The 26,894-nt window shown below is 36.6% G+C and overlaps 1 protein-coding gene across 4 annotated transcripts in view; it reads right to left on the reverse strand.

The window, feature by feature from the left end:
- Nucleotides 1-9,080: 9,080 nt before the first annotated feature.
- Nucleotides 9,081-26,894, reverse strand: part of IPMK (inositol polyphosphate multikinase) — an 84,934-nt gene continuing 67,120 nt past the window's right edge. For all 4 annotated transcript variants that reach the window (XM_023583020.3, XM_023583019.2, XM_058298877.2 and 1 more), the window contains exons 5-6: nt 16,010-16,091; nt 9,081-14,269 (exon numbers count right to left, since the gene is read on the reverse strand). In XM_023583020.3, the coding sequence (XP_023438788.2) occupies nt 13,647-14,269; nt 16,010-16,091 (705 nt within the window). In that variant the 3' untranslated portion in view covers nt 9,081-13,646. The remainder of the gene's footprint in view (nt 14,270-16,009; nt 16,092-26,894) is intronic.

Consider the following 26,894-nt stretch of genomic DNA (forward strand, 5'->3'; position numbering starts at 1 on the left):
AAAAAAAAAGAGGTTAAAAGTAGGTGGAAAAACATATACCATGCTAACAATAATAAAAAGAACTAAGAGAAACAAGATTTCAGACCAAAAAATACAATGGAGAGAGAAGTCCATTTCATAATGATAAAGGAGACAATTCATAAGAGGACATAATAATCCTAACTATTTATGTATGTAATAACAGATTCAACATACATGAGGCAAGAACTGATAGCTATGCAAACAGAAAGTGACAAAGCCACGGTTAAGTCAGAGATTTCAATACCCCTCTTCAATAATCTTAAGTAGATAAAAAATCAGTAGATCAAGAAGATTTGAGCAATAGAAGGATATGCAGAATATGCATTATTTTCCAGTACACTCCATTTATCAAGAAAGACCATATTCTGGATCATAAAACATATATTTAAAAATGATTCAAGTCATTCAAAGTATGTTTTCTGACCACAATGGTATTAAATTAGAAATCAATAATGGAAAGATCCTTTGAAAAATCTCCAAATATTTGGAAATAACTTAGCACACTTCTAAATAACCCATGGCAGGACTGGAAGTAGCTCAAGTGGTTGAGCACCTGCTTCCCACATGGGAGGTCCCAGTTTTGCTTCCAGTGCCTCCTAAAAAAAATAAAAATAAAAAACAAACAGCAAGCAAAACAAATGAAAAAACCAACTCAGGGGAGCTAATGTGGCTCAGTGGTTGAGTGCTGGCTTCCCACATATGAGGTCTTAGGTTCAATTCCCAGTACCTAATAAATAAATAACAAATAAAAAGAAAAGAAAGAGAAAATAGAGTGTGTTTTAGGCTGAATAAAAATGTAAAAACAATATCACAGTGTGTGGTGAACAGAATATAGCTAAAGCAGGATTTATAGGATAATTTATAGCACTAAACACTTATATTAGAAAACAGGAGAGGTATAAAATCAATTATCTCAGGCTCCATCTTAAAAAAACTAGACAAAATAGAAAATAAACTCAAATTAAGCAGAAGAAATGAAATAATAAAGGTCTGAGTAGAAATCAATGAAATGGAAAACAAACAAACAAAAAAACAATAAAGAAAATGAAAGAAACCAAAGCTGGTTCTTTGTAAAGATCAGTAAAATTGATAAATCTCTAATCAGATTTATCAGGAAAGAGAGGTAGAATACTGAAATTAACAATATCAAAAAGAGGTGACATAGCTATAGTCTACAGATATAAAATTAGGATTGGATTGAATCTTGTAGCAGTTTGGTATTGTTTATGAATTCCAAAAATAGATAATGGATTATGTTTATAAACTGGTCTGTTCCTCTGGGTATATTAGACTGTACTAAATTCAGAGTTTTCACTTTTACTTGATTAAATTATAATTAAGGCTTAGATTAGGCCACATCAGTAAGACAGGGACTCAAAGAGAAAACTACACAGCAGAGGAGTTAGTTGGAGTTTTTGATGCTGAAGCCCTGGGAAGTAAACACACAGTGGAAGAACAGAGAGGAATAGAGATGGCTCCATAGACACAGCAGAGGCCCCAGGAAGAAAGACTGATAGTGTACAGCTGACTTTGTGGACAGATGAGAGCAGTTGAGCCTGGAAAGAAACAAACCCTGGGAAAGAGATAAGACTTATCCCAGCCTACAGCTGATACTGTAAGAAGCTGGGACAATGGAGACTTTAGAGGAAGAGGAAGGTTGAACCCTTGCAGACATCGACAGCCATCTTGTTGCAACATGTGGCAACAGACTTTACTGAGGAAAGTAACTTAAGCTTTATGGCCTGGTCAGCTTCTACCCCAAATACCCTTTGTAAAAGCCAACAGATTTCTGGCATTTTGCATCAGCACCCCTTTGGCTAATACAAATCAATACAGCAGTATGGCAAGAAATGATATCTTAAAAACATTGAGTCTTCCATTCCATGAGCATGGTATATCTCTCCATTTATTTCAGTCTTTTTTAGAGTTCTTTCATTAGTGCTTTGTATATTGATTTTAAAAAACTAAATGTAAGTAGATTATATTATCTATAAATTTTAGTTTAGGATAGCAAAGGTGGTATTATAAAGCATTTATTATTAAAAGTCTTACTAGGTCTAGTAGGTTTGAGAATCTCACCAAAAAAATTATTGCATGAAAGAGAGAACTTACCTTCCAGAGTATACCAAAACAAGGAGACTGAAATGTCAAGGAAGCCAAATGAAGGGCATGGTCCAAACTCTGCAAATAAACTCACTACTTCCCCACCATCAATGGGAGACATGACTCCCAGGGATGATCCTCCCTTGGCCCTAAGGGATTAATACCAGGCATTAATCAGTGACATATTCAGAGTAAGACCTTGATCAAAAGGGGTAACTATTAACTAGAGTTTTTATGGATTAAGAGACTTCAGAGAGTTGGGAGGTCATTCTGGAGGTTAAGCTTATGCAGGTCTCAGCCAGATTTCATAAACTTCCATAATAAACAAAGCCTCAAACAAAAGTGCTTCTGGGGGTCCTAGGGATGTCAGAACACCATGGACAAGCCATAAGCCTACATTAAATCAACATCCCTTCTGCAGACTCTACCAGGGAATGAAAAGCTTTATCCCCAATATAACATAGTTATACTCATTTATAAATCTCCCAATCATGATTCTTCTACTTTATTTATTTGAACCTATAATTTTCAATTTACTTATTAAGTTTATTTCTCAGAGATCTGAGGCCTCTGGATTGTTCCTGTGCCAGTAGAGCCCTGAAACCAAAACCAAGAAGGTAGGCAGTCAATTTCCATTCTCAGATGCAAATAACTAAAATCAGAAATGAAAGGTGGGACATTCCTACCAACCCTAAGCAAATAAATAGGATTATTAGAGTATACTATAAATAACTACATGCCAATAAATTACATAATCTAGATGAAATAGGCAAATTGCTAGAAACACATGCTACCTACACTGACTCAAGAAGGATTAGAAGGGAAGTGGATGTGGCCCAAGGGATTGGCTCCTATCTATCATATGAGAGGTGCCAGGTTTGACTTCCAGGGCCCGCATGAAGAGCTGGCCTGCATGGAGAGCTGGCTCACATGGAGGGCTGATGCAACAAGATGACACAACAAAAAAGAGACACAGAGGAAAGGCAGTAAGAGACACAATAAACAAGGGAGCTGAGGTGGCTCAAGCAATTGAGTACCTCTCTCCCACATTGGAAGGTTCCAGGATCAGTTCCCAGTGCCTCCTAAAGAGAAGATGAGAAGACAAGACAGGCAGATACAGAAGAGCACACAGCAAACAGACACAGAGAGCAGATAGTGAGCACAAGCAGCAAGGGGGGTAGGGATAAATAAAATAAATTAAAAAAAAAAAAAGAAATAGAAGATCTCAATAGACCAGTAACAAGGGATTAAATAAGTAATCAAAAGGAGGAAACCTCCCAACAAAGAAAAACTCAGGAATGTCTTCCCTGGCAAATTTTACTAAACATTCCAAGAAGAATTATCACAAATCCTGTTTAAATGCCTTCAAAAAATTCTAAAGGAGGGAATACTTCCTAACTCATTCTATGAGGCTAACATCACCCTAAAACCAAAGCCAGATAAAGGATACCACAAGAAATTAAAAAGGAATATCTCTTATGAATATGAATGCAAGTTCCTCCACAAAATACTGGCATACTGAATGCAACAGCAGCACATTAGAAGATTTGTGCACTATGATCAAGTACACAAGGGTGGTTCAACATAAGAAAATAAATCAATGTAATATACCACAATAATCACATTAATAGGATGAATGAGGGGAAAAACCACATGATCATCTCAATTGATACAGAAAAGGCATTAGATATAATCCAGCACAACTTTTTGACAATAACTTTCAGAAGGAAATTTCCTCAACATGAAAAAGGGCACATAAGAAAAATCCACCAATAGCACTATACTCAATGGTGAGACTGAAAGCTTTTCCTGAACATTAGGAACAAGACAAGGATGCTAACTCTTACCCTGCTATTGAACATTCTACTGGACATTCCAGCCAAAGCAATTAGGCAGGAAAAGTAAAAGGCATTCAATTTGGAAAGGATGAAGTAAAACTTTCCCTATTTTGCAGATGACATGATCCCACAAAGCTCTGAGAACTATAATAATAAATAAATTCAGCAAAGTGGCAGGGTACAAATTCAACTCATAAAAATCAGTAGACTTTCTATACACTAGTAATGAAGAACCTGAAGAGGAAAGCAAGAAAAAAAATTCCCTTTACAATAGCAAATAAATAAGATATCTAGGAATAAATTTAACCAAGGATGTAAAGGATGCATACACAGAAAACTACAAAACATTGCTAAAAGAAATCAAAGACCTAAATAATGACAATCTGTATTCATGGATTGGAAGACTAAATATTGTTAAGATGTCAATTCCACCCAAAGTGATTTACAGATTTAGTGCAATCACAATGAAAATTCCAACAATGTTCTTTGTGGAAATAGAGAAGTCAATCACCAAATTTATATGGAAGGGTAAGGAACCCTGAAGAGCCGAAAACATTTTGAAAAAAGTTAAAAACTTATTATAAAGCTATGGTAATCAAAACAGTATGATTGTAATATTATCTTCTAATTCCCTTTTATCATTAAATAAAAATGTGGCAGGGTCCTAGTAGGGGGCAAGCATACAGACCAATGGAATTGAATTGAGAGTTCATAAATAAACCCCCTCATCTTTGGCCAATTGATTTCTGGCATGAGTGCCAAATTCACTCAATGGGGAAAGAACAGTCGCTTTAACAAGTAGTGCTATGTAAAGTCGATAGACATATCAAAAGAATGAAGATGGGGAGCAGATGTAGCTCAAAGACTTGAGCTCCCACCTCCCACAGAGGTCTTGGGTTCAGTTCCTAGTTACTCCTGAAAAAAAAAAAAAAGCAAAACAAACTATAAAACCAACTCAGGGAAGCCAATGTAGTTCAGTGGTTGAGTGCTGGCTTCTCACATACTGGGTTCTGGGTTTAATCCCTGGCCTCCAGTACCTAAAAAAAAAAATGAAGATGGATCACCCCCCACATGCAACATATACAAAAATTAACTTGAAATTGATCAAAGACCTGAATATAAGAACCAAAACTATAAAACTCCTATAGAAAAACATAGGGAAGCATTTTTTAGACCTTGGGTTGTAGAGACTTTACACCAAAGGCATAAACCACAAAAGACTTAATCAAAATTAGAAACTTTTCTGAATCAAAGGATTTCTTCATGAAAGTAAAAAGACAACCTACAAAATGGTAGAAAATAATGGGAAAACACATACCTGCTAAGGGTTTAATATCCAGAATATATAAAGAAATCCTACAAGTCAATAATAGAAAGACAACCCAATTAAAAAATAGGCCGAAGCCTATGTCAATACAATTTACAACAAAAATTGTACACATTAAACAAAAACAAAAACATATAGCTATGTCATTTAAAAAAATGATGCCAAAATTAAAAACTAGGTCACGGAAAAGATTAAAGCACATTGTTTCTAAGACCTATTAAATTCTTTTGTTGTCTTGAAAATGCATTCCATATAGTTATTGTCTAATTGTGGACATCACTATGTCCTTTGCCTCTTTTTAGCACCTAAAAACGAGTTCCCCTAAACAAAAAGAAAAAAAAAAAAAAAGGCCAAGGACACGAACAAACATAACAGACATTTATCTAAAGAAGATATACAAATGGCCAATAAGCACATTAAAGGATGTTCAACATCATTAACCATTAGGGAAATGCAAATCAAAACTGCAGTATGATACCACTTCATTCCAGTAGAATGGCTATTATTTAAAAAATGGAAAATAACAAGTGTTGGAGAGGATGTGGAAAAATAGGAACATACATTGATTGTTGGTGGGAATGTAAAATGGTATAGCTACTGTGGAAAACAGTTTGGTGTTTCCTCAGAAAGTTAAGTAGAGAATTACCATATGATCTGGCAATCCCACTTCTAGGCATAAAACCGAAAGAATTGAAAGCAAGGACTCAAACATATATTTTCAAACTGATGTTCAGAAGGATTATTCACATTTACCAAAAGATAGGAATAACCCAAGTATCCATTAACCAATGAATGGATGAACAAAATATGGTATATACATACAATGAAATATTATTTATCTATGAAAAGGAATAAAGTTCTGATACATGCAAAAGCATGGATGAACCTTGAAGACATGTTGAGTGAAATAAGCCAGACATAAAAGAACAAATATTGTATGTTCTCACCAATAATAATTAATTAGAATAAGCAAATTCAGAGCCAGAAACTAGAATATAGGTTACCAGGGGCTGGGATTGGGGTAGGGAATGGGGATTTAATGCTTAATTGGTAAGAGTTTGGGTTGATGAAGTGGGTGGTGGTGATAACACAGTATCATGGATATAAATAACTCCACTGAATTATATATTTGAATATGGCTTAAAGGGGGAACTTTTTGGTTGTATATATGTTACTAAGTAAAATTTTTAAAAAAATCATAGGACTGTACAATAGTGAAATGCAATGTGAATGATGGATTATAGTTAATAGTATAATTATAATTATATTGTTTCATCAGTTGTAACAAAGGTACCACAGTAATGCAAAATATTGGAAAACTGTAATGCAGGGTGGAGGGTGGTATATGGCAACTCTACATTTTCTACATGATTTTTCTGTGAACCTACAATGTATCTAATTTAAAATTTTTTTATCAGGTGATAACTGTGCCCATTCCAAGACACATAAAAATTTCAAATTATTTTAACGTCATAATTAGTAATTTAAAAAAAAACGAAAACCTTCCTAACTTCTCTTAAAGACATATTTTTAACATTTTGGGTCATCTGAGTCAATTATACTAAGTTATTTATGCCCAAGGCATCTCTAGAAAGTTGTTAGATGGCAAGTACAATGTAATTAACAAGCACCACAGGATATTCTCTCCAGTTGTCAAGGTAGTCATCATTCACACATAAGGTCAAATAGAAAAAATCAAGTCTACTATTATAGACTTCCCAAGTTGCAGGAGACAAGGTTAAACGATATTATTTAGCTTCCAGGAGAGATGACTGGATGTATCTTGAGCCACTGCTGACTGTATTTTCTTTTATTCTAAGCCCATTTCTTTAGCTGCTATTAGAACACTGTCCTGGTTTTCAAATAGCTCTCTTTGCTCTTTCTGCTCTAAGTTATCCTTGTTCTACTGCAAACCCTCACCCTCAGGAACTTTTTGCAAAACCTGCTACTCAAACTGTGATCCAGACCTCATTCAGGCCTATTGAACCAGAATCCACATTTTAACAAAAAAAACAAGTGATTATTTTTTTGCAATTAAAGTTTGAAAAGCACTAGTTTATAAGAATTCCCTCCTTACAATTCCTATTTAGACCTTACAATAAGCTATAATTTGGGGACTGTGACAGTAGGGTTCCCTCTCATTTTCAGCATATAGGCAGCTAGTGTTAACTTGCAACAGGGGAAGAAATAATTTCATATCTTATTGCTCCTACCCACAGTACACGCATAAGTAGCATAATACACCTTTCTGAAGCATTGAGTCATAATTGCCTATGATGCAATGAAGCACACTCTCTTCTTCCTATTGTATGCTATTAAGTCTGACTCCGCTTGCTTTCATAATCCTGTGGATATTGATAAACGCATTAGTATCCAATAACATTTTATTCCACATTTACATATTTCTCCTCCTTACAAGGCAATACTTATCTTGAGGTAACAAATCTTATTCAGCTTTTTCAAATCTCCAAAGTCAAATATAGTACCTGGTAAAGAGTAGGTGATTGGCAGTACCTGTCCCTCTTTCCTTTAATTAATGAATAACTTGGTCATTGGTTCACTGACTTTTTTTTTTAAGATTCCCCTTCCCCAGTTGTCTGCTCTCTGTGTCCATTCACTGTGTGTTCTTCTCTGTACGTTTGCATTCTTGTTAGCAGCACCGGGTATGTGTGTCTCTTTTTGCTGCATCATCTTGCTGCATCAGTTCTGTGTGTGTGTGGTGCCAATCCTGAACAGGCTGCACTTTTTTTGTGCAGGGCGGCTCTCCTTACTGGGCACACTCCTTCCCCTATGCAGGGGAAACCCCTGCATGGCACGACACTCCTTGCACACATCAGCACTGCACATGTGCCAGCTCACTACAGGGTCAGGCGGCCCTGGGTTTGAACCCTGGACCTCCCATGTGGTAGGCGGAAGCCCTATTAGTTGAGCCAATACCGCTTCCTTCACTGACTCTTAACATTTCAACCACATGCAAAATATTTCCCCTACTTCTACTTTTAGTATATTTTCATAGCCAAGTAAATTTGTTTTTCTTATAGTCTACTTCTCTTACTAGGTTGATGGAGAGTCAAGGACACACTCAGCAGCCATCTTGCTTGTTCTTGCACAAAAATTTGTTTCCACTTGTATTTGTTTGAATGCAGATGTTCAGTATGCTTCTCTTTCCAACCACAGGCAGCTGGGGTAGTGTTACATTTTAACCAGTCTCAGCTGTTTGCCAAGGGCAAAGATTGCTCTTTGGCAGAGCCCCTCCCCCTGTAGTGAATAAAAAACTCAGCACTCAGTGCAGGTGTCCCTAATCTCTGATGTAGAGAGAGGAAGGCATGGGAGCTGCCATCCACTGACCCTCACCTGAGCAACTGGTCTCCCTGGGGGACTGGCTAAGGTGGATCTTTTTCTCTGCTCTTTTGGACCCTTATGTGTATAAGTAATAAAGCAGTTTCTTGCTGAAAGCCTCACTTGTGCCTGAGCCTGTGTTCCCATGATGTACCATATAGCAACTCACTCTACAGTTGATTACAAAATACTTGAGTTCAGGGGTTCTTAACTGTTTTTGTTCTATGGAGACCTTCTGCCAGTCAGATGAAAACCATGGACCTTTACTAAGTCCACACTATACTGGGTATTATTTACTGCTTTAGTTCACGATACAGAAAATTAAATATTCCTATAAAATAGTTTACATACTTTACCCCAAATGATTCTACATAGAATTCACTCAAGTATTTGTCAAATGAATAGTTATTTTTAAGCTACCATGAGGCATGTTGCACTTAATGAAAAAAAGCTCCAGTGCGAAACATTTTAATAAGTTGTCAAATATACAATTAGTTATCTAAATATCACTTAAATTATAAAAATCAGTATATCACATTAGATGATTATATAAAACAACACAAATCACACATTAACAGTAACTCCTGCAGTCCAAGGATACCCCCATCAATACAAATTACTAATACATTTAAAAAAGAAAAACTAGAGACATTTAAACGAAGATAACTGAGAGTAGACTAAGTACATTAAGTACATTCATTCATCAAGTACAATAAATTTAGCATTGCTGCTTAGTCACTAATAACACAATTTTAGGTGCAATTTCACATGCTTTCATAAATCTTCCAGTACAGTTCCCATAATAAAGTGTCTCTGTGCACACCATTGTCATTTATATGTAGGTGCATCATACATCAAACTTCAGAATATTTCACTTCATAGTTAAATTGTTTATATTAAGTGAACACCAAGTCAAAATTTAGCCCCAATGATGACAAAGTTTAAAAATTTTCAAAATGAGAGTATATACCAATTTGTTTAATCACATAAATACTATTCTTACTAGATGCTAACAAAATTAGTAAGAATCTAAACAGTAACTCCTTTAAAAAGGAAGGCTTAAACATTCCTAAAATATTAACAAGCATTCTAAGTAACAATAAAATCATTCTGTAAATTGAAAAGTAATTTCATATTCATTGCCAAATTTAAAATACCACTGGTTTGAAGATAAGTATGAGGCCTAAAATATTGGTATTAAATTGTAAAAAAAAAAAAAATGTATAGTAATTTGCTTGTGAATATATAATGGAATGTTCTTCACTGTAATGTTATGTAAAGCACTACTCTGAATGGACAGTCCAATTAAACAAACCTTTACTGAGAAGAAAAGTGAAAAATGAAGGCCTCTGTATGCTCTCTAATTACTACACAAACTCAAAAAGTAAATAGAGTTTACAATGCTGCAAAATATTAACATCTCTAACATACTATTAGTTGCTTCATCCTGATGCAATACTTATTACCTTATCTTTACACCTACCCAAATGCTAGTTATCTTTATTAGCATTAAATGCATAAAGTTCCTCTATACACACCATCTAGACAAAATGCTGGAAATGATTAGGAACTTGTGTGATTGATTCACAACTAAAAATGCTTGGCACATGGTAAACATCCAATAAACATTTTTAAATGAACTAAGAAGCTTGGTCGCCAAAGGCAGTCCTACCTGTTTTTAGCAAAGCATTAATACACAATTACTACCTCTTCAGATAAACTGTCAAAAAATTTTTAAAAGCTGGTCTCCTAGACCATGAAAACAACATTATAGGATGTAAAAGAAAGGTTAATTAGGCTACAAATAAATCAAACTTGTTAAAGGCACTGAATAAAAAAAATTATTACAAAATATTGTAAACCATTTTAAAGCAAATCAAGTTTTAAGTAACAAATGCCAAACTGCTAAAGAAAATGGTACTAAAATGAAAACACTTGAAGATAGTGGACCCAATTTCTATAATTTCAAAAATAATATCCTTGCATTGCTTTACCTTTTTCCTTTATCCTAGGTCTTCTGTAATATTCCAAAAACTAGAAACAAGTGTATTTTCACTTGCAAGAAACAATAACTGCAACTGAAATAGTTCTAGAAATTAATTCCTTTATATAGATGATATAAAAAAACATCATCTTGCGAATCATAAAATACTTTAAAAAAAAAACTATATTTAATAAAAATCCTCCAAAAAAGTTCTTACTCAGTTGAACACAATCTAATAACAAATTGTAGTGTTAAGAGAAATAAGTACAATCTTTCCTGACATAAAACAAAGAGTAATGAACAGTGAGTTGAAAATACCACAAGCTCCATATTAGAGCCATTTAATATATACATTTTCATAATTGTTTCTTAGAAAACTATTTAGATAAAATAATTATCATTTTATTGATTTTTCATTTATTCTTATTTATGCAACTTCCATCCATATTAAAATATCAATTGATGTAAATACTTTATTATAAAACTATTATACAATTTGAATTTATTAGAGGAATGTATAATTCACTATTAATTTCTCAAAGTCCATTTTATAATCTCATTCCATAAGAAATACACTAAAATCATTTTTATGTTTCCTGGGGCGGGGTGGGGTATGATAATCTTATGAACCCAAACTATAACCTTATTTTACATTCCTTAGACATTTACATGTTCAAATATGCTTAGTAAGTAGTGAACATTCATCCCCCTAGTGGTCAAATTCAGCATAATCTTAAATGTCTGGATTAGATAGTAAAAATCACGTGTAGATTGTATAAATTGATACTAATTCTATGTAATTTCACTTATAAAGTAACATAAAATGGGCCTTGGTTAACAGTAATGTAAATATGTAAACAGAATTAAATGTTAATCTCTTCCCTGAAAAACAAAAAGGCAAAAAACTCGTTTTTTTTAAATAAAACAAAAAAGAAACATGATCTATTGTATAAAAAAAAAGAAGACATTAATTCTATAAACCTCTATTTCCTAATATGGAAAAAGAAAGTCTGGAACAGCTGATTCAGATTTTACTGAACTAAATGTGCAAAATACCTGAAAATACTTTAGTTTATTAAACTCATTGTATATAGGCTGATGCCATCCCGTATTTCTTTAAAAAGCCTCTTGTCTTGTTAAGTAAGACTCAAAATGGTGTTTAATTATCAGAGTTTAAGATTTATTGAGCCATTTTTCAAACAACAACAACAACAAAAGTCCATATTGCAGGGGGAGAAAGTATAGTTTATAATTTTCTGACTATATTGCTTTGAAATTCATCCCATAAAAAAAGCTACAGCTAAGTTCACAACTTCTGTAATAAGGGAAAAAACAAGTGAAAAAAAAAAGCTGCAGTTAATAACCACTTAGGCAATAGAGAAAAGCATGAAATCTCAATGAAAAATATTACACTGAGTCTAAATAATAAAAAGCAATCAAATTTTGCTATAACAAAATGCATATGAATTTAAAAGTTATTCAGGTTTAGTTAAGTTTACTAAGCATAGAATTCATAAAACATATGGTACTTCTATTTGGACTCAAGTATTTGCAAAGTGCCCTAAAAGAGAGATGAAAAGGTGAGATAAACATAAAATTGTGAAACTTTTCCCCACAATACAAAAAAGGTGTTCAGATTTAAAAGTTTAATTTTTAATTATGGGGTAGGGGAGGGAAAAAGAACAATTTATTTATACCTCAAAAACATTTCCAGAAATATGGGAAAATTATTCAACTACTTAGAAGTGTTATTAGTGACTCAAAATGCAAGCAATGAAAACAAAAACATCAAACACTTGCAAATTTATTTCAAAGTTTTAAATGTTTTTAATGACAAATAACTTTTTTAAAAAGGTAATGGGTGTGAAACAGACAATACCTGAAAACCTATTTTTTCCAGGAAAAGTAGCACTGCCCCCCCACCCCGAAAGAATTATAGTAAATTTCTTTGCGGAATATGACATAAAACTGTTTTGAATAAGCATGAAATGGAAGGATTTGGATATGCACCCAACTCTATATGACTAATTAACAAATAAAAGATAGTATTTTAACCCTTACAGTACTGGATGTTGTAATACTTTGCTTATTAGAATTTTGAGAATACTATTTAGTAACATATGTTTATAATACTATAGGAGGGCATATAAAAATTCAGAAATTATTTAAAGGAGATATGAGACAAAGCTTCAATTACCTACCTTTTCTAAGATGCAATTAGAGAAAAAGGTATATGGTATACAACACTTTTCATAATGTATTAAACATAGATTTCAATTTTCCCATAAGTGAAAGTCCATAAGTGCAAATAACCTCTCCTAATCCTAGCAAGAATAAGGGCCATTAATTTCAAGATTTTTGTTGTTGTTGTTGTTCATTTCAATTATCTTTTTTATGAAGTATTTACACTTTTTGAAATACATACAAATGGAAATTAAGGGGAAAGCCTGATTTTGGAATGCAGTAATTCTAAATCATTTCACTGAGAAGCACCTTTTGATTTGCTGGTCTGAATGTTTAATATAGAACCTAAACAGTACTTCTTTCTGAAGTAGAATTTTCTCCAGTTTTATTAACTTCATACATAGCAATACCACAGACATCAAACTGTACTTTCTAGATTTCTATAAGTATTTTAATAATTTAATAGTTTAGATATGGCTCATTGTCAAGGTTGGGTGGACTGAGATTTCATGGTAAATTGGCTGCGGAAAGCTAACTAACTTCTTAATGATTGAATAATGGTTTGTATTTTGTTTGAATCAAATAAATGTTTAAGCCATGTACCACCATATTCCCGGCTTACTGCTAAACATTCCTAAGTTTCTTTATTCTTCATAGTTTTCTAATGAACAAATAATTAGGTTTCCTGAGTAAGATTATAAAAAAGTTAACCCTTCTACCAAAAGTATAAAGACAAATAAAATGTAGATTCACAATACAAATTTTTTACATAGCATTATAAGTGCAGAGATATTGACTGTTGCTCTTCATAATGATTGGCCCACCCTTTAAAAAGATTGCAGCAAAGGATTCAGTTGTCTAAAATACTTTGCAATACAGTAATTAAATGTTTTAGCCCATAAACATATCCCTCATCTTCAGTGTTGCTAGGGAACACATGAGCAAAATCTATCATTCGCACTTCTACTTCTGCAACCTCTTGGCAACCAGTGGGAAGGTGGTAAAAAACTTTTTCCAGTTTGGAAAGTACGTTTCCATTTAAATGTTCCTGTGACATGCTTTTCCACCCATTGTCCTGCTCCATATTTTCAACTTTCAATGAAGTCTGACTGTGATGCCTTTTTGAATACATTTTTCTGTGACGAGCACACATTTTAGACAAGCTTTTGCCCACTGCAGCCTCTATTTTTCCGTTTGCCATGGAACTTAAAACATGAAAATTATTATTGTACTCCAGTACTTCTGTGTCTAACTGCTGTCCTTTGGACAAAAATTTTTCTGCCAAAGTTCTGTCATTTGATTTTGTAGTGGTTGTCTGAGATGAACCTTCATAAACAAACAGTAATGAACTTGCGTAAAAATTAAGCTGCTTCTGGCTTTCAAACCACTGTAGAATTTTCTCAATCTTCTGAATACTGGCAGCAACAGCATCTTTTCTTAAGCAGAACCCATTATGAAAAAACCTGGAGACTCCTATTAAAAGGAAAATTTTAGAATTATAATGAAATTATGAAATAACTCATTTGAGAAGTAAACTCATCTTAGAGACAATTCTTCAATTTTTTCCCCATCATTCCTTTCAATTAATTGAACTGGCAAAATTAGAGTCAGACACAGAAATCTGGACTTCCACTTAATTTCTGGTGAAGATGCTCTTACTAGAAAACATTTAGGTGACACGTAAAGTGAAATCTATACAGATAAAAAAGAAATTCAGTATGGTAGACTGGTAGTTTAGTTCTCCCTCTCTATTCTCTTGGGGATTATGATTCCTCTAAGATTTGTTTCATTTGCTATTGTGAGGGATTTTGTAGAAAAGGATTGTTTGCTAAAATCACATTCAAGAGGTAATCTAAAACCTAGATTCAAATTATAACCATTTCTGAAAGTGTCAACAAGCCTATTATCCAAATGCCAAACCATAACCCTACTAAATTTTTATTCGATCTCAATATCATTGACTAAATCCATCTTTTCACAAAAATCAAGCTCACTTTTCGAATTTAAGACTATTCCAACATAAGCATTTTATACAAATTTGAGACTTAATGGTTTAGTCAGATTAGTCAGACACTTTAAAAATTATTTATTCCAATTTTATTATGTTTGAGAATTTAGAGGTATACACAATTTGATTTCCACTTTTAAAAAGCCCCTCCCTCACTCAGGGACAGAAGCTGTTAAAAATTATATTCACATAAGACCACACTGTTAACCTGAGAAAATATTATAAAATCTAATTTAAATATTCTCTTACTATTGGTTAAATATACCAAGGCAAACACCAATTATTATGATAACAATTGTGGATGTTTGATTTCTATAAGTGAAATAAAAATTCTTCAGACTTTTTACACTACACCTAATAAGCTCTTCCCCATCTTAGATGGAGCTGAGACTAAACATCTAACAGAATATTATTTCTAGAAATTTTCCTTTTCTAGGATATCTTTACTTTGTAGTATCTTGGCCACAAATATTTCAGACACACATATGCTAATAAATCTTAGTTAACGCCATTTGGTTATCTATTATGTGGTTCAAGAAGCTTATAATATACAGCTCAATTATAAATGTGGAATTTCAATGAAAATACACTACATACTTAAAAACATTTTTAAGTCTCTTATGTAACATGTAGTAATTATATATTATTATCTACAATGTTTACTGGAAAAACTACTTTAGTGATAATCTTCAATTGTAGTAACTGGACTAGATGGTGGATTCACAGATTTTATTAAATTTTCAAAATTTATATTAATATAAAGTATATTAAATAAAAAGTAAAAGGGGCATGCATGGAAAAATGGTTTTGATGTGTCATGAACCAAGGATTATGATTAATTCTGAGAACCTAAAATCTATATAAAATAAAATTCTTAACCATGTGCTGAATCACTATGCCAAAGGAGAATGAAAACAAATACCTAAAGGAGAGCAGATTAACTCAAGTGGTTGAGCACCTGCTTCTCATGTACAAGGTCTCCAGTTTGTTCCCTGGTACCTCCTAAAAATAGAACAAGCAAAAAACCCAACTCTCATGGGAGAGTGAGGTAACCCAGTGGTTGAGCACCTGCTTCCCAAGCATGAGGTCCTGGGTTCAATCCCTGGTACCTCCTAAAAACAAACAAAAAGCCAAACATACATAGATTTATTTTGGTAGCTGTCCAATAATAGAAGCTTTGAAATATATATATTTTTAATCCTTACCATCCTTTATTGTTTCTTTTGTTAAGCTTCTTCCATAGTGCTGGTTCTCTGTCTCATAGCTATCAGAATGAACATGATAGACCTGTTCAAAAAAAGCATTAAATATTACACCTTAAGAATATGGATGCAAAACTCCCCAACAAAATACTAGCAAACCAAAACAAACAGCACATTAAAAGGATTATAGTGTATAACCTAGTGTGATTTATCCATGAATGTAATAGTTCAATATAAGAAAATCAAGTAACGTAATACACTCCCCATCACTATAATGGAAGAAAACAAAACAAAAGATCATCTCAATTGTGGTAGAAAAGGCATGATAAAATCTAGCACCCTTTCTTGATAAAAAAGCACTTGGAGGACTTCCGGCAAGATGGTGGCTGAGTGAGCTTGCCTTGCCGTCTCTCCTGGGAAGAGGCAGCTGGGCACCGCCGGAGGTTCTCTGGGACAAGGCTTTTTTGGGATTTTTGCAGGACAGGAAGTGTCTGGACATCGATTTGGTGGGAAGGTAATGGAGAGGATTGGTCTATAAGATATAATTTGGGTTCTATTGCCCGGAGGTGAGACCTGCACACGGGTTGCTCCCTCCTTGGGGGTGGGTGGAGCCGCGGAACCCGTACTGCAGCCGCACTTTTTGGTGGCTCTGCGGTGTTGGGGAATTCGCGAGTCCTGGCCGCGCTTTTTGGTGGCTCTGCGGTGTTGGGGAATTCGCGAGTCCTGGGCGGGCTGTTGGGGGGTTGATGGGACGGGACGCCTTTGCGGATTGATTCGGGGAGACAGACGGTGTTTGTTGTGAAGCGGGGGAATTTTTGATTGTGGACACAAATAATAGCGCTTCCGCCTGGAGCCCCGCCCCCACAGGCCCGGCTGCCGATCTGAAACGGAATCAGATTGTTGGCAATAAAGGGACGTAATTGGGAGGTTGTTACAGGGTGCGGCGAGGGAGGGGGACACGTCTGGAAGCCGATTGGGGAATATTTTGCGAAGCTTGGGAATTCCGGATGTGGAATCTGTTTTCGGCGTTTCCAACTGGAGCCCAACCCACGGGCTGGGCTCCAGACCTGCGTCATTAAATTGGCTGCGGTGCAGAGGCGCCCCCAGGTGGCCGTTTTGTAGGATCATAGGGCGGGAGCGGTCCAAAAGCTGAATTGACAAAATATCCACAAAAATAAACTCTAGTGAGTAAGTGAATTGCAGGGTTCAGACATAATATAGAGTTTGCGGATGTGACTTCCCCCATAGGGCTGGCACCCAGCTGCGGGGATTCCTGAGGGCTGTGTTACACTGAGGGGCTCCTAGGCTTCCTGTTGACCAGATTAGAGGTTGCCTAAACTCTGGTGGCCCACACCCCAGAGACTCACACCTCTTGAGTCTTCAATATCTCAGACTTTCCACCCCTGAATCCATCACACCCTGAGGTCCATGTGAGGTCCCTGAATGCCCTAGCCTTCAACGTTTGCATTTTTTCTTTACCGTTTCATTTTGTTTTGTTTTTATTTTCATTTTATCTTATTTTTTAGTTTTTTTAATGTCCTGACGGCTAATATTGCATTATCCCCTAGTCTTTTCTCCCAGCGTATCCCCCAAAGTCTTTTTTTTAAATTCAGTTATTTAGGCTATTTTTTGTTGTTGTTATAGTTGGTGTTGCAATTGTGGTTCGCGTATATCTGGTTTTTTCTTACCCCTACCTGTCCCCCACCCTTTGTCCAACCCCCTTTTTCTTTTTTCCTTTCTTCTCTTCTTTTTTTTTTCTTTTTTTTTTTCTTTTTCTGTTTTTGCTCTCCCTCTTGTCCCTCATTTTCTACTTATTTTATTCTAACTCAATTATACAATAGGTGCTGCAGGGAACACCTCACATTTGCTGGGTTTTCTCATCCTCCACTGCCTCATTTCTAAGTGAACTGATTTAGGCTACCTACACTATCCCCTTTCGCCTACATCTTGATATCTGCCATCATCTACTGTCTCTCCTATATTCCACCTCCCATCTCCCTTCCTTTGCTCCACAAAGTATCTAACTCTTAATTCCTAATACCCTTGTTTTGTTTTCTGTCTGTTATCCACTCTTGAAACTATTACCTTTCTTTTCTCTTTCCCTCTCTCACGAAAACAATAGCTTTTTAGCTCATACCATATTCCTCCCATATTCAGTCAGCTACCTCATAATAGGTACTCTATCTACTGCTATAACTCTACACAATTTTACATGAATCTAACCTCCATCCTCCCAGATCTCATATTCTTGCTTTGTTAACATATATCACCAATACTACCTTACACTTCTTCCTTGCTTACACAATTACCTTTCCCCGGCACTAATACTTTCCTTTAAAGTGAACATAACCAGCAACAAGAAATTAGAATAAGAAGAACAAACTGACAAAGAGAAGATATAACACTTAACGCAAAAACAAAAGCTAATTAATCTCCAAGAATAGACAAAGAAGCTAAGGAACTGATTAAACCTGTCAAGATAAAATGATGACCAGACAGCAACAAAAACCTACACCAAACCAGTAATGAGGAAAACATGACTGAATCCAATCAACAAACTAAAAATCAGGAAGGGGAACAGAACTTCGCTCAAGCAATGAAAGATTTTTTTTAAAAATTAATTAATTTATTTAATTCCCCCAAGGCTCCCCTAAAAGGGGAACACCTCTGTGTGGCATGGCACTCCTTGCGTGCATCAGCACTGCGCATGGGCCAGCTCCACACGGGTCAAGGAGGCCTGGGGTTTGAACCGAGGACCTCCCATGTGGTAGACGGACGCCCTAACCACTGGGCCAAGTCCGTTTCCCAAGCAATGAAAGATTTCAGAACATTTATCACCGACAAATTTGATGAAGTAATGAAAGAGGTTAACAACATGAAGACAACTCTCGGAGGGGAAATTGCAGACATATGCAAAAAAGATAACAGATATGATGGGAATGAACACCATAGTTCAAGAAATCAAAAATACACTTGCAGCAAATATCAGCAGACTAGAAGAGGCAGAGCAGAGAATTAGTGATGTGGAAGACAGTACATCAGAAATCAAACAGATAGTAGAAGGGGTCGATAAAAAGATAGAAAAAATACAGCTAGGACTTAGGGACATGAATGACAATGCAAAACGCTCAAACATACATATTATAGGCATTCCAGAAGGAGAAGAGAAAGGAAAGGGGTCAGAAGGAGTGTTGCAGGAAATAATGGCTGAAAACTTCCCAAATCTACTGAAAGAGACAGATGTACATATCCAAGAAGCACAGCGCACTCCACTAGTCATAAACCCCAACAGGCCCACCCCAAGACACATACTTGTCAAATTATCCAATGCTCAAGACAAAGAGAAAATCCTAAAAGCAGCAAGAGAAAAGAAAACCATCACATACAAGGGAAGCTTCATAAGATTAAGTGCTGATTTCTCATCTGAAACCATGGAGGCAAGAAGGCAGTGGTATGATATAATCAAAGTACTAAAGGAAAAAAATTTCCAACCAAGAATACTCTATCCAGCTAAACTAGCATTCAAACATGATGGACAGTTCAAAATATTTGCAGATAAACAGAAACTGAAAGAGTATACCAACAAGAAACCTCCCCTTCAAGAAATTCTAAAGGGAGTTCTGCAAGAAGAAAGGAAAAAACAGGACAGGCAGAGTTGGAGGAGAGTATAAGAGCAACAAAAAAAGACAAAAATAGAAGGGGAAAAAATACAAACAAAATATGACAAACACAAAACCAATCAAAATATGGCTAACACAAATAAATCCTTGAAAGTAATAACACTGAATGTCAACGGATTAAACTCACCTGTCAAAAGATTCAGACTGGGACATTGGATAAGGAAATATGACCCATCCGTATGCTGTCTACAAGAGACACATCTTAGACCCAGAGACGCATGGAGATTGAAAGTGAATGGCTGGAAAACAATCATACAAGCAAACAATAACCAAAAAAAGGCAGGAGTAACTATATTAATATCAGACAAAATAAGACTTTAAAGGTGAAACAATTGTGAGAGACAAAGAAGGATACTACATTTTAGTGAAAGGGAAAATCTGTCAAGAAGCTCGAACAATCATAAATATTTATGCTCCTAACAAGGGTGCCTCTAAATATGTGAGGCAAATGCGGGAAAAACTAAGTGAAACAATAGATGCATCTACAATTATAGTGGGGGATTTTAATACACCACTATCTACCTTGGACAGAACATCTCAAAAGAGAATCACTAAAGAAACAAAACACTTGAACAGTATATTAGAGGAGCTGGATCTAATAGCCATACATAGATCATTACACCCAAACACAGCAGGATATACATTTTTCTCAAGTGCACATGGATCATTCTCCAAGATAGACCATATGCTAGGCCACAAAGAAAAGCTTAATGAATTCAGAAAGATTGAAATCATACAAAACAATATCTCTGACCACAGTGGAGTCAAGCTGGAAATTTGCAAGGGACAGAGGCCCAGGTTTCACACCACGATTTGGAAATTAAACAGCACAATCTTAGAAAAACAGTGGGTGAAAGAGGAAATATCAAAAGAAACCAATGACTACCTTGAAACAAATGATAATGATAACACAACATACCAAAATTTATGGGATGCAGCAAAAGCAGTTCTGAGAGGGAAATTTATAGCCATAAATTCATATATCAAAAAAGAAGAGCAAAAACTGAAGAACTAACTGCACATTTGAAGGAATTAGAAAAACAACAACAAAGTAACCCAACAGGAAAAAGGAAGGAAATAACAAAGATAAGAGCAGAACTAAATGAAATAGAAAATAAGAAAGCACTTGAAAAGATAAACAAGACCAAGAGCTGGTTTTTTGAGAAGATCAACAAAATTGACAAACCTTTAGCGAGACTAACAAAGAAAAAAAGAGAGAAGATGAAAATACACAAAATAAGAAATGAGAAAGGTGATATCACCACTGACCCCACAGAAATAAAGACTATCATAAGAGGATACTTTGAAAAACTATATTCCAACAAAAATGACAATTTAGAGGAAATGGACAAATTCCTAGAAACACATAAACAACCCATATTGACGAAAGAAGAAATTGATGATCTTAACAAACCAATCACAAGCAGAGAGATAGAATCAGTCATTACAAATCTCCCAACTAAGAAGAGCCCAGGGCCAGACGGCTTCACAGGTGAATTCTACAATACATTCCGGAAAGAACTAACACCAATCCTGCGGAAATTATTCCAAAAAATCGAAACAGAAGGAACATTGCCGAACTCCTTCTATGATGCCAACATTACCCTAGTACCAAAGCCAAACAAAGATACCACAAGAAAGGAAAATTACAGACCAATTTCTCTAATGAACCTAGAAGCAAAAATACTTAACAAAATACTTGCTAATCGTATCCAACAACACATTAAACGAATTATACACCACGACCAAGTGGGATTTATTCCAGGTATGCAAGGATGGTTCAACATAAGAAAATCAATCAACGTAATACAACATATAAACAGACTGGAGGAAAAAAATCACGATTATATCTACAGATGCAGAAAAAGCATTTGACAAAATACAGCACCCTTTCTTGATAAAAACACTCCAAAGGACTGGAATACAAGGAAATTTTCTGAACATGATAAAGAGTATATACGAAAAGCCTAAAGCCAACATTGTTTACAACGGAGAAATTCTACAATCCTTCCCTCTAAACTCAGGAACAAGACAAGGATGCCCATTGTCTCCGCTCCTATTTAACATTGTCTTAGAAGTACTTGCTCCTGCACTGAGGCAAGAACCAGATATAAAAGGCATTCAAATCGGAAAGGAAGAAGTCAAAATTTCACTATTTGCAGATGACATGATCCTATACATAGAAAACCCTGAGCGATCTACAACAAAGCTTCTAGAACTCATAAATTAGTTTAGTAAAGTCGCAGGTTATAAGATCAATGCGTAAAAATCGGTAGCATTTCTGTACACCAATAATGAGCAAGATCAGGAGGAAATCAAGAAACAAATACCATTCACAATAGTAAATTAAAAAATCAAATACTTAGGAATAAATTTAACTAAAGAGGTAAAAAACTTATACACCGAGAACTATACAAGACTGTTCAAGGAAATCAAAGAAGACCTAAATAAATGGAAGGATATTCCTTGTTCATGGATAGGAAGACTGAATATTATTAAGATGTCTATCCTACCAAAACTGATCTACACATTCAATGCAATCCCAATAAAAATCAACACAGCCTTCTTTAAGGAACTAGAAAAACTAACTATGAAATTTATTTGGAAAGGAAAGAGACCCCGAATAGCCAAAGACATACTGAAAAAGAAAAACGAAATTGGAGGAATCACACTACCTGACTTCAAAACATACTACAAAGCTACGGTGGTGAAAACAGCATGGTATTGGCATAAGGAGAGACACACAGACCAATGGAATCGAATTGAAAGCTCTGATATAGAACCTCACATATATACCCACATAATATTCGATAAAGCCACCAAACCCTCTCAACTGGGAGAGAGTGGCCTATTCAACAAATGGTGTCTGGAGAACTGGATAGCTATATGTAGAAGAATGAAAGAGGATTACCATCTCACACCTTATACAAAGATCAACTCAAGATGGATCAAAGACCTAAATATAAGAGCCAAGACCATAAAAACCTTAGAAAGCAGTGTAGGGAAACATCTACAGGACCTTGTAATAGGAAATGGATTCATGAATATCACACCTAAAGCACGAGCCGCAAAAGAACTAATAGATAAATGGGACTTCCTCAAAATTAAAGCCTTCTGCACCTCAAAGGAGTTTGTCAAGAAAGTAAAAAGGGAGCCCACACAGTGGGAGAAAATATTTGGCAACCATATATCTGATAAGAAACTTATAACTTGCATATATAAAGAACTCCTATATCTTGAAAATAAAAAGATAAACAACCCATTTAAAAAATGGGAAAAAGATTTAAACAGACACTTCTCCAAAGAAGAAATACAAATGGCTAAAAAGCACATGAAAAAATGCTCCAAATCTCTAGCTATCAGGGAAATGCAAATCAAAAGTGCAATGAGATACCATCTTGCTCCCATAAGATTGGCAGCAATGAAAAAATCAGAAGAATACAAATGCTGGAGAGGATGTGAAGAAAGGGGAACACTCATCCACTGCTGGTGGGAATGCAGAAGGATCCAACCACTCTGGAGGACAGTTTGGCGGTTTCTCAAAAAACTAACCATAGATTTGCCATATGACCGAGCAATACCACTGCTGGGTATATACCCAGCAGAACTGAATACAAGGACACAAACCGATATATGTACACCAATGTTCATAGCAGCATTGTTCACTATCGTCAAAAGTTGGAATCAACCCAAATGCCCATCAACAGATGAGTGGATCAATAAAATGTGGTATATACACACAATGGAATACTACTCGGCTGTAAGAACAAATACACTACAAACACATGTGATAACTTGGATGAATCTTGAGAACCTTATGTTGAGTGAAGCAACCCAGGCATTGAAGGACAAATTCTACATGAACTCAATGATATGAAATAAGAAAACTGCCTCAGAGAGCTAAAGACTGAACGATAGGCTTACAGGAAATCGGGGGGTGGAGGAAGGATGTGAGCCGACGTCTGCAGGGGTGGAATTTATGACGAGCTGGTGGTAAGTATGAACACAAAGAAGAGATAAAATGGGGGCAAGGGGTTGCCTTTGGGTGGGGCTTTGCGGGTTTGAGGGGGGCTGGGGATGGGCGGATGGTAATATTGCCCAAAAGTGGGGGGAGGGAGGGGTAGCATATGAACATAGGAGAGTGTCAGCTGTTGGTCGAGAGTAAAACGCTGAGAAAATCATATCAAAATATAATTAAGAGGGTTGCCTGTTTAGGATGCTCGGAGGGGATGGTCGGATGCGAGACGGGCTCCTGGGGAATGTCTGAATGCTCATTTTGCCAGAGTGGGTGGCACCATTGGGTAGAGACCCAAGTAATGAGAGTGGGGGTGGACCCACATCCTGGGGAGGACTAATGCCATCAGATAGAGGGAACTGTATCTCTCACGAGAAGGGTGGCTCCCAGGGCATTGGGGTAGTTGAGCAAGTTAGGCCCTGAACACTGTTGCAAGTATCTCTGGACGGGGCTCCTCGGGAAATGGAGGTTGGCTGTCGCTGTGGGCACCAAGGGGATGGGAAAATGGATGTTAAATGTGTGGAACCAAAGTAAACGTGGGGTAAGGGAGGAGTTTCACAAGAGTACACAAAGATGGATATAAAACATGTAATATTACACCATAAACATATAGGGGACGACAGACTAATAAAGTAAACCACAATGTAAAACATAGGATAACTAAAAATTTAGAAAACTGTATATCCTAATGTATGGAACACAATGTAAGCACGGATGCCACCTTGTTTGAAAGCTATTGTCTCAGAGTCTGTACATCACTTTAAGTAAATATGATATGAATAAGTTATAAGAATATCACTGTGGAAGGGAAAAGGTTTAATGGTAGATGTGGGGGAGTACTGCATATTGTATATATGAATTACTGTGGACTAGGGCTCTTGTGAAGAGAAGTTCAATAATTAGGGAAAAAAAAGAAAAAAGAAAAAGATAAGATGTAGAATTTTTCCAAGTCAACGCATATTCTATATCTAACCTTTAAACCCATCGCTATATGCCATTTTACTAGTAAGGGAACCTGGCATTATACTGGGCTTCAATTTTCAGGAAGTTTGGATCACAGAGTGGTTCAACAATGGCAGCAGAGGAATACTGGTATAGGATACTATCGACAGGTGATATATGACTGACAGGGAGCTGTACAGGGCATATGTCCAGGGTACATGGTAATGTTTGAATATACTCATAGTGGCAACAATTAAGAACTACAGCTGGGGGGGTACTGAGTTCCTGGCCGGAGGTGCTCTGTCTCGTGGTCCCTAGGGGAACAGCGGCAATCCCCCAGGTGCAACGGTAAGGACCAGGAAGGAATGAGGGTCCAACAGGGAGAGCATGATACTAATGACTATGCTCGTGAGCCTATATGCCTGAAATAAGACAAAGCCTAGAGCAGCACTGTGCCTGGGAATTTCCTCCTGACAGCCTTCATGTTACTCAAATGTGGCCAGTCTAGAAGCTAAACTCAGCATGTAGATGCAGTGCATTCCCCCCAGCGTGGGACATGACACCCGGGGATGAGCCTCCCTGGCACCGAGGGATCACTACCAAATACCAGCTGAAGATGCAACTAGAAAATGACCTTGAATTAAAGGTTCAATGCGGATCAGCAGAATATCCCTGTCTACATATAATAACATGACTTTAAAATGCTGTTTGATCTAATGTAAGGGGGAAATGGAAAGCAGAAATGAGTTTATATGGCTACGAGTCTCTAAAAAAGAGTCTGGAGGCTGTCAGAAGATTGCCCCTGTGCACAGCTGAGCAGAGTCTGGGAGACAGATGGAGTGGATGCAATCCCCAGGTTTTGGCTCCTTTGAGGGCTAAAGAGACCCACGGGTTCTATGGTCATGGCAGACGGGGTTCACTGCCATGTCAGATGGCCCTTCTTTGGAGCTGGTGTTTCTGCGTGATGGAACTGGACTCAGATGCGATCTCTTTTCATAAGACTTTCATCCTACTATACTGGAATTGTAGTTGGTGTTGGGGTTTAAGATATATTTAGGGGATTTGAATCTCTGGACTGACAATAGGATAGCCAGGCCCTGAGCGTCAACAGACTCAGCTCCTACAATCTGATTTATTGGACTCACCTCACTCAGCTAAGATGGAGATGAAGAAGGACAACCACCACACCATGGAGCCTAGAGTGCCTACAACTGAAAGCAGGAGGATTGCATCCAGTATCCACGTGGAATCTGAGCCTCCTCCTGACATAGAGGTGCAACAGACACAACGAATCCAAGGCCCACAGAGAAAAGGTGGCATTGGAATGGGAAAAGTGGACATGGTGGCTGATGGATATGGGGAATGGCAGGAAGAGATGAGATGTGGAGGCACCTTTGGGACTTGGGAGTTGCCCTGGATGGTGCTTCAGGGGCAATCACCGGACATTGTAAATCCTCCCAGGGCCCACTGGATGGAATGTGGGAGAGTATGGGCCATGATGTGGACCATTGACCATGAGGTGCAGAGATGCCCAGAGATGTACTTACCAAATGCAATGGATGTGTCATGATGAAGGGAGTGAGTGTTGCTGGGGGGGGAGTGGTGGGGTGGGGGTGGTGGGGTTGAATGGGACCTCATATAATTTTTTTTTTAATGTAATATTTTTACAAAATCAATAAAAATTAAAAAAAAAAAAAGCACTTGGAAAACTAGGATTAGAAGAAAACGTCCTCGACATGTTTAACAGCATACATGAAAAAGCCACAGGTACTTCTTACCCTGCTGCATGCCCACATCTACATCTCAAATTCTGTACACTTTTCTTGTTTCTTAATAAACTCTTTACTCCCTTGCCTAACCTATGGCATGTTCTTAAATTCTTTTATGCAACATAAGCCACGAACCTAGAAGCCCAGAACCCACAGCCTTCTGCTAACATATTTGGTGAGCCAAGCCAGGAGACAAGGAGGCAAGTAATGTTCCCAACCCCTGCCGAAGACTGATGAGTTTTTGATTAAAGCCTGTCTATGCCCTCTTTTATTAGTGAGTCCTCTGAAACTCTCACGTTGGGCTGTGCCCAGAGGTTTGTTCCTTACGAAGTCCCAGGGAGGCCCTGAAGTTCCTCTTAATCCATTATCTTCGGGGCCCCTGAGGCTGTTTGCCTATAAGCCACAGATCAGTCTCTGCTTCTATCATGCCTCTTAATGTCCAGTTTAACTGCAAACTTGGTCCCTGGCAGTGGTCTCTCAGA

Source organism: Dasypus novemcinctus, chromosome 6 (assembly GCF_030445035.2).
Source record: "Dasypus novemcinctus isolate mDasNov1 chromosome 6, mDasNov1.1.hap2, whole genome shotgun sequence".
Lineage (NCBI taxonomy): Eukaryota > Metazoa > Chordata > Mammalia > Cingulata > Dasypodidae > Dasypus > Dasypus novemcinctus.